The sequence below is a fragment of the Acanthisitta chloris genome, unplaced genomic scaffold, assembly GCF_000695815.1.
Source record: "Acanthisitta chloris isolate BGI_N310 unplaced genomic scaffold, ASM69581v1 scaffold14091, whole genome shotgun sequence".
Classification (NCBI taxonomy): Eukaryota; Metazoa; Chordata; class Aves; order Passeriformes; family Acanthisittidae; genus Acanthisitta; species Acanthisitta chloris.
Window position 1 is genome coordinate 431 of NW_008657704.1, and position 9,667 is coordinate 10,097.

Sequence of the window (9,667 nt, forward strand, 5' to 3'; positions counted from 1 at the left end):
TCTTGGGGCACCTAAAACCACATAACAGAAAACAAAGGCAACAATAAATATTCAATTGTATGGTGACAAGTCCATAAAGATTTCAGCTGAGGCTAAGACCCTGCTGTTCAGCACACAGAAGGAAAGGCTTTCATCCAATAAGGACAAAACAAATCTCCACTGCCTCAAACCCAGAGCTGACAGCAAAGAACCCCAGGAGTATAAAGCTGCACACAGGCAGGCAGCCACAGTATTTGATAGCTCAGGGATGTTTTAGCTATTGCTGAGTAGTACTTAGTGTCAAAGCCTTTTCTGCTCCTCAGCCCACCCCACCAGCAAGGAGGCTGGGGATGCACCTCTACAACTCTTTTAATGTACACATACAAGGTGTCCAGTGCTGCATACAAGAAGTAAAAATGCAAAAATTTAGTGTTTTAGTACTATGAAACTTGCAGTCAGCAGAGTCAGTTATCCTCCTCTGAAACTACTTGCCAGTGTTGTTCAATGAAGAGACAGAATTTTACTGCTGATGGAACAAAAAGGGACAATCCCTTCACCTTTGTGACTTTTCACTTCTGAGAGTTGCTACCAGAGTAAAAATTCTGTGATGGCTCTTCCACTATTATTACAAAATGGATCAGTAGCCAGGGTAGATCTACACTGACAGGTTTACAGTCACATATTCTCCCAGTAATGAGAAAACAGCCAAGTTGAGTCCACAGCTATAGAGTTACTGTAGCTGTGACAAGGAGAATTAGCTTGGGTTTAGTGACACTCTAAACCACCTTGTGAAAAAGAGCACCACTGGCATAACTAATGGAAGAGAGAAGATTATAGTCCCAGTTCTGGCTGAACAGTACATAGTCATTCACAACTTTATTTCACAAGCAAATGGCCCAAGACTTCATGGACATACAAAGCCATGTTTTATATGCTCTTTAAAGTTTTAATTACACTGAAGAGGTTTTCAACTCAAAGCTCAGCTGGGGTAAAATACCAGAACAGGAAAGGACAAACCTAACAACAGCCAACCCAGATAATACTGTATTTAATTTACAATTGCATACAAAGCATTGCAATGAAGATCCTTGCACCTCTGTGCATGCAAATGCAGTGACACACTGGCATGAGAATTAAAGAAGAAAGTCAGAAATGTTGTGTCTTGGCCTGTTACTCTCCAGCAAGGGCTGCACCAGTACTGCAACCTATATGCTACAGTTACAAATTCCAGAATCAGGGCCTGATGCAAGGAGACCCTGGTGAAGAGCAGTAACAGTCTATAGGGTAGAACTGAGGTGGTGTTGCATTACCTGTGCTTTTGACAACACATGAACTTGTTTCTGGAGAATCAATGTGGTGTTCTATATAAATGTACTGTTAAATAACAGAACACCTGCAATTTTTGCATCACAAAGGAGAGATGCTGACATACCAACTTTAGCAACTGTCATGCATGAAACTATTTTTTAGTTCTGTACTCCTATGCCTGGTTTGAGCACTCCTGTGCTTCAAGCTGTTATTTAGTCCTATTTTTACCCTACTTGTGTTTGCCAAGAGTCACATACCTAGCCTGATGTATTAAGAATCTGTCAGCAAATAAGACAGGAGCAAAGGGAAAGAAAAGAATTATTCCTAGCTTGAATTAGAAGTCTTGGATACTGACGCTACAAAGCAGACAAGAAACAAAACCAAATCAACAGAAAAGCTACCAAATACATACTCGACAGGAAAAAGCTTGATGTGAATATCTCCCATGCTTGTATGGATGATGGCACTGTCTGAGACTCTTTTGGGGCCTTCTGCCTGAGTGGCTGGCATGACCTCTTCTTTTGAAGGGTTTTTCTTTAGAAGGTTTCTCATTGAACACATCTCTGTCAGAATCTGCACTCTTGGTATCCTCTGGTTCACGTTTAGTAAACTGAAGATCAGAAGAACAGAAGGTTAAATGTTTGGTTTTCTCTTTTTCCCCCTTAACTTACACACTGCTCTGCACCCAAGACATCAATGTCATTATTCAACCTGCTAAACACCCAGCTGGATTTGAAATGTAGGGGGAGAATCTACAGACAGTATATCCCTGCATCTCAATGTTGTGTGTTACCAGAGTTTCCACAGTCACGAAGTCCAGTACAACCACATACAATCCAAGTAACATTTTATAATCTGTTATCCTTACGCTTCCTCCCCTTTTCAACAGGAAGTCCGTGATAGTTCAGTCCCTTTTCTTTAAGAAGTGGTGGAAAATATCAAGTTGTTTTGTTACACTCAGGCAAAACTGGCAGGTTTCATGCCAAAAGTTTTCAGATGCACCACAAAGTCAGACTAAATCCTCTCATTCCAATACTGCATTAATACAAAACTAAAGGAAACCAGCAAATTTAACTCAAGATGGACAGACTAGTCAATCCCTAACCTCTATGGCTGTCACCCCTCAGATCAACTACTAACTCCTCTGGAACTGCTTGTCTGTTTGGCTTATTCATTGCATCTCACCTGAAAAACTGTGAACAGCAAGATGACTCGTCTTTCTTGGTTGCCTATAATGTCCTTAGTCCTACCGAGTCCTGATGCTGCTCTGAAGTTCTTTTCTACAATGCTGTTTATACACACAGTTAACCACTGTTTCTTTATAAGATCTGGTTAAGTATTCTTATTTAATTTTTTTTCTTTCAACTAGAACAAGAGGATATAATCTTCTTGGGGAATAAAAATTTAGACAGCCAAACCAGCCCTGTTTATTTAACTGCTTGAGCAATAGTGATAAAATTACAGCTGTTTCTAGTTAATGTATAGACAGTTCAAGCCAAAAATTACAGAATATACTTGCAATGTAAAGGGACTCCTCGGAAAAGGTGTGTTTGCAAATACTCAAGACAAAAAAAGCACTAGAAGGGTGCAAGGAGAAAAACAAAAAATAATGCAGAGAAAACATCAGCACAAGAATGGAGCTGTTCAAAGAGAAACCACACGCACCATGTAAAACCTGTTTTTTTTAAAAGCCGTGCAGATTACTGTGGGATCCGCCTGGATATTCTGGAGAACAGGATTTTCAGATGCTTTCATCTCTATAGTGATGGCAGCACGGTGTTTCTTTGCCACTCCTTGGAACAAAGCCAGCTGCATCATTCTGATGTTCTCCTGTTTTCCCAAGATACGACTACACCTGAAGCACAAGATGCAAAGAGAAGTTAACCACTGTCAGCTGCCCACAGCCACAGAATGTCTCCTTTCTGAGTGCAAGACTCAGAGAAAAATTCCAAAATCCCATCAAAATAATTATTCACTAATCGTTTCTATGATGTTTTTCTGTGCAAACTTGCTACCTAATTTACTATTCAGCCTCCTAAACTAAACTCCCAACTTAATATCCACAATTACACTACATTATCCCATCCCATAGCGTTCAAAGCCAGGTTGGATAAAACCTTGAGCAATCTGGTCTGGTAGGAGATGTCCCTGCAATTCTGCACTTCTATGATTCTATGACTGTAGACATCTCAATTTTTACTGTTATTTGGGAGCCTTACACTAGACTGTAGATAAAATAATCCCATGCTCTGCAAGGAGTTGCTGCAGATTAAATCTCAGTAAAATGAGGAGAAAACGTGGCAAGCACATGTGTATTGAAAATGTGTAATCAACTAATCTCTGATTAACTGAGTCATAGAATCATAGAATGCTGAGAGGCTGGAATGGACCTTACAGATCATCCAGTCCCAACCCTCTGCCATGAGCAGGGACACCTCCTCACTAGATCAGGTTGCTCAAGGCCTCATCCAGCCTGGCTTTGAACACTGCCAGGGTTGGGGCAGCCACAGCCTCCCTGGGCAACCTGTGCCAGTGTCTCACCACCCTCACAGGGAAAAAATTTTTCTCGCATCCAACAGTTTCGCATCAAGTTTTAAACTTAAATTTGACTGAATACAGACACTGAAACAGAAATATACTGTCAGTGTGTGTCACTGGGACTCACCTGTTAGTCTCTACATTTATGACCTTAATGCCCAACATTGTTCCATAGAGAACGAAGTGTCCAGTTTCATCAAAAATGATATTGATTAATCTTACTGCATCCACTTTCTCCAGCTCACGCTCCACTGCCATGCGTCGGCCAAACTCCATGTCTGGCAGTTGCTGCCTCATCTGCTGAAGTTCAGTAAACATCTACAGAGAAAAAAGAAAAAAATGCATTTTACACTTTTTATCCAGCAATACTGATCCACATGATGACAAAACACAGAATTCATGTGAAACTACTCCACTCAAACTGAACTGGAGAGTTTAAATGAATACAAGTAATACTCCCTTTACTTTAATGATGCAATAGGCATGTGTAGGACTAGGCTTAAGCAAAGCAAAGTGGTCAGCTGTCTAACAAATTTCTTAGAAGGTGACAAATTTAATTCACTATGAAGATGTTACTTGAAATAGGGCATTTTCCATAACTGCCTCCTAGTAAGATGCAACCTAGCAGTATGAAAACACAGATGAAAATCAACATCTTTGTTTCACTGTGTAATTAAATAATAATTAAATTAAATAAATCAGTAAGAATTCTTTTTGGGGCAAAGCAATGTAAGAGGCAATGACGACAACATGGAAGACTTTTACTGCAAGAAAAATATAGGAAGGAAGATCAGCTTTATGAACAAATAATAACGTATGTAAATGTGCCAGCAAACACATCCAAGTAAGCAGAAAGCAAGAGAAAGTAGCAAAGAACAAGCAAGAAAGTATCTCAAAGCAAGAGAAACAAGACAAAACTCACACTCAGAGATTCATCAAAGACTCTCATGAGCTTCCCCGTCAAGAACCGGAAAATCCTGACTTTTCTGTCAGAGCCAAGAGTGGCCATTTTCTTGCCATCAGGTGAAAAGCTTATGCTGGATGGGTAAGCCTTGCATTTAGCAAATTCATAGAGATCAGTATCTGTCTTATACTCCCAGTTCACATTCTTGGGAAATTTATATTCGTGAGGAGTACCAGTCCAGTACTCCATCATTCCCGACTTGTCAGAGGACACCACCACTTTGAAGACAGGGTTCAGCTTTATCTGGGTGAGGGAGGATGTGTGGAGTTTATCAAAAACATGGAGTGGCTGGTTATTTCCTCGTCCATCATAGATGAATATTTTCCCTGTACTCTTCTCAGATGTTGCAACAGAAGATATGGCATCGCCGGGGCAATACACCCACTCACACTGACCAGGGTGGTACCTGCAACAAAGAGTGGAGGAGAAAATAAATAGGAAAAAATAAAGGAATGGTGTTACTTAGCTATGCTGTAAACGTGAAGTCAAATATCAGGAGCAAATTTTAAACCCTATTTACTAGTAGTAGGGTCATAGAATCATAGAACCATCAAGGTTGGAGGAGACCTTGAAGACCACTGAGTCCAACCACTAACCTGTCACCGCTGCAACCCCTAAACCCTAAACCCTATCCTCCAATACCAGATACATATGCCTCTTAAACACTTCCAGGCATGGTGACCCCACCATTTCCCCGGGCAATATTCCAATGCCTGAACACCCTCACAGGGAAAAAAATTTGTCCTAACATCTCATCTGAATATTTGAACTAGTCCTGCTAATATCTGTCTTGCTAAAGTTCAACATGGGACAGCCAAGCTTTTCCAAGTGGACGGCTCAGCCAATTCCTATTGCTTCCATACTGCTTTATGAAGAGGCTGTGACAGCAGAAGTAAAAAGCAGGTGCAAAAGAATAAGGATGAAAAGCAGATAAATAGCACATGGGTATTAATGATTACTACTCAACATCTCTAACTCAGTAGTGTTTCTCTTCCTTTAACAAGTGATTAATGCTTCAGTAGAAATGAAGACAACTGCAACTCTTCCACTATTTCTACCATTCTTGGTGCAGCACTCATTGATCCTCCAATGCTCCGAACCCACCCTTGTAACAGTGTAGGGCTTGTTTTCCTCTGGTAGTGTTACAATTCCAGTAACATCCATTCCTATTTCTCCCAGATCCTTTAGCTACATCCTGTGTAACTACAGATAATGCTACAAGAGCAAGACTCAGGAAAACAATTACATTGTTCATAGCAGACTGAAATTTGTATCCCTATGACAACAAGTAAGACAATACATACAGGCCAAATCCTTTCTCTAATGGAAATATCAATGAACTATAACTCTGAAATTCAGTGCCAAATAACAGAAACAAATTAGCTAAAACTTTTGCAATATACCACATCTTTGTCCATAATATCTGAGACTGGGGAAAGTGCCCGTCCTATTCCTCTCATGTACTGCTCCAGACAGTCACAGTCTTTTCTATTCAGTCAGGCTGTCTCCAGCCACTGGATTCATTTCAGACAATACAATTTACTCAGCTTCATCTGACTGGGGGGGAAAAAAACCCTTAAAACTCCCAAATTAATGACTTACCTCTTAGCAAAATAACCCCATTTATAATCCCAAACAAACATTTCCAAGAACTAAGTAACTTACCCAAGTTTCAGCATGTTGATCATGTCAAAGTTGACTACATCAAACACCTTCATTGCTTTGTCATCTCCAACTGAACAGAATAAAGCTCCCTCTGAACTAACAGCAATACTCTCAATAACACCTGTTAACACAGTTAACATGTTATTAACAAATGGAAAAGGACACCTTTCATTTCAGTATTACACATGAAAAAAAACCTACAGAGGTTTCAATCTGTTTTGCAGCTGTTTTGACACCATTTTTACTTTAAAAAACTGCATGACTTTAGTAAAAATATTCTGAAAACACCACAAAACTACACTTTGTATCCTATCAGTGTTTAGACTCAGGTATGTGACAATGAACTACTTAGCATATACATAAATAAGATATTATAATGGCAATTATTTTAATTTAAAATGTTGGATTTGGAGAACTGAGAACATTATGATGTGGTGAACTTTGCATACTCTTCAGCTTGCATCTCTTAAGAGTAAAAGCAGAACTCCCCAGACCATCACAGTCCTGCTACTAGCACACACAAGACTCAGAATCACTCTGCAAATGAGCCTTCCAAAAATTTCTCACAGTATTTATTTTTCTTTGTAGTTTTTGCTTCTGTATATAATGAGAAGCTGATAGCAGAGACCAAGAACCTACCATAACATTTCTTGTAAGTCTGAAAGGAAACAGCACTTCTACTAACTACTATATTTTCCTTACTGTAACACTCTGCATAATAAACAGTTTTGTTCCTTCAGGCACAATTTCTAATACCAGAGAACCTCATTTCCATCCAGCCTGTTTAATGCTTACACAGTGTACAAGAGCTCATACTTATTAGCTCAGAAAATTAGGTTAAAATTGTTCTTAATTGCAATTCAGCTGATAATCATAACATTGCTGCAGAATTGACTCCACAGTTACAGTAATTCCAGATGAAAATAACCCCCTATTTTCCAGAACAACACAAAAGGTAAGGGATGAAGGTACCTTATTTAAAGTAATATATTTTTAAACTTCTCTGAATTTTACGGACCCTGTTATGTACCTTGTTCACTTATGTCCCAGATATTCCCCCCACAGGCAGGGCACAAGGCAATGCCAAGGACACAGGGAATCTGTGCAGGCAGAGACCCACATTTATTCTCACCCCATTCCTCCTGCAGTTTGGGAACAAATCTCAACAGGACAGAGGAATGAAGGAAGTTAGGTAGATATCATTTACCCCTCGGCTGCATTAAACCAATCCCAGAACAACTCTCCTTACTTGCACTCCCCCTTCAAATAACAAAGAGCAAGGGTGAAGGAAAGTCAAGCCCTTTAGAAAAGGAAAAGCGACTTCTCACCCAGGTGACTTCGGAAGTGTTTAACAAACTCAATCCCTTCTTCTATTTTTTTCCAGAACTTCACATGTCCATCGTGACTGGCTGTTATAATGAAATCTGTCCTACATTTACAAAACAAAAACAGAACCAATGGAAGAGATACACACATTATGCACTTTCTCACACTGGTCAGTAATTAACACTGTGTAGAGAACGAGCTTTCAAGAAATTACTGTGAGAACCTGACTGAGTGGTACTGTCACTTCTAGGAAAGCAAACAGGCATTTTAGTGCATTATGGATTAATCTCTGAAGACTCAACAGCCTGAATTGAAGAAAGAAATAACAGTATCCTTTTTAAGCAAACATAACTCCTATTTTAGGTCTGGTTTCACAGTAGTTAATATTTATCTCTGGGTGATCTATGAAGTTCTGCTGAATCACGTCTCACTCAGAGGCAGTTCACCTGATCTTATTCCTGTATATACTGCACATTTCTATAAGGATTTTAAGACCCTCTTTTAGTCTCTATAAACAATTTTTATCTTACTTCTAAGGAAGCCTTTCCTTTGCACTTAGTATTCAAAAACAAAACCCTTAAAATACCACCTCAGAACACGACAACTTTCTCACACCAACACAGGTTGCCCAGGGAGGCTGTGGCTGCCCCAACCCTGGCCAGGTTGGATGAAGCCTTGAGCAACCTGCTCTGGTGGGAGGTGTCCCTGCCCAGGGCAGGGGGTTGGGACTAGATGATCTATAAGGTCCATTCCAACCCCTAAAATTCTGATTACTAAACTTCTACAAAGAAAACTTCTGAGCATATACAAAAAAATACATCTCTGACAACGAGAGACCATGGAAAAAGGTACTTACTTAGTGCATGCTACATGTGTAATGACATCTCTGTGCATGTAGCTGCGTTCATACATCGAGGCAGATGGCAGGTTTTCAAGATAAACATGTTCAAACTCAAGAACTACACAGAATAAAAAGAAAAATCAGGAATTTTGTTAGGTTTTTTTAATAAAGGTACATTTAGTTTCCGTTGTCCCTTACTTACTCATATTCTAGTTGAGTATACACTAGGATTTTGTGCAAACATAATAAAAGAAGTTTTAGCTGTGGCTTTGTGCTCAGACTCATAAATTAAGCTGTGGCTTTATGCTCAGACCTATAAATTTTCAGTGGACTAAAGCCACTCAAACTCTGCTTTAACTCACACTGGTTCTCCCTTTTAAAGCTAATATTACCTTACCTGTCTGAATGCATATAAAAAACATTCAATCAACAATATTTAACTTACTGCTAGAAAACAGGAGGTCAACTGCACGTCATTTTCTTCCAAAGCTAGATGTATCTCTGGTGCTGTTGAGAGATTCATGTTCTCACACAGGTTTTAGTTTAAATTCTACAATGTTATTTAACTGTCCCAACTAAAATAATCACACTTTGGCTTTTGTCTCCCATTTTTACATCCCAACACCTGCACAATGGCACTTGTTACTGAACCTGCAGGTTAAAACATCTCTTGCATATCATTAAAGTCACACTTGCTTTACAATGACACTCAAGAGAGCAGAAAGTTGCTGTACACATCAACAGCACAGGTCAAAATACAGCCCAGAGGCTCCTCCTGCTCCTCCAGCACAGGGCAGTGATCCAGAAGATGGATAACTGTATAGCCTGCACAGCAAGGGCTCAGCCTGAGCATGTCTGAAGCTGTGCCAGGAAAGGTTTAGGTTAGACATTAGGAAGAATTTCTTCCCAGAAAGGCTGATTAGACACCGGAATGTGCTGCCTATGGAGGTGGTGGAGTCACCATCCCTAGAGGTGTTTAGGAGACACTGGACATGACACTTAACGCCATGGTATAGTTCACATGGTAGTGTTAGGTCACGGGTTGG

General features: G+C 39.8%; 1 protein-coding gene across 1 annotated transcript; it reads right to left on the reverse strand.

Moving 5' to 3' along the window:
• Positions 1 to 1,699: 1,699 nt before the first annotated feature.
• Positions 1,700 to 8,739, reverse strand: LOC103811834 (peptidylprolyl isomerase domain and WD repeat-containing protein 1-like; the record flags this gene model as incomplete). The annotated part of the gene is given in 8 exon segments (XM_009084831.1): positions 1,700 to 1,815; positions 1,817 to 1,897; positions 2,953 to 3,142; positions 3,953 to 4,143; positions 4,748 to 5,195; positions 6,455 to 6,575; positions 7,783 to 7,883; positions 8,637 to 8,739. Coding segments are annotated over 8 exon segments (1,351 nt in total), but the record flags the coding sequence as incomplete, so codon positions are not given.
• Positions 8,740 to 9,667: the final 928 nt, after the last annotated feature.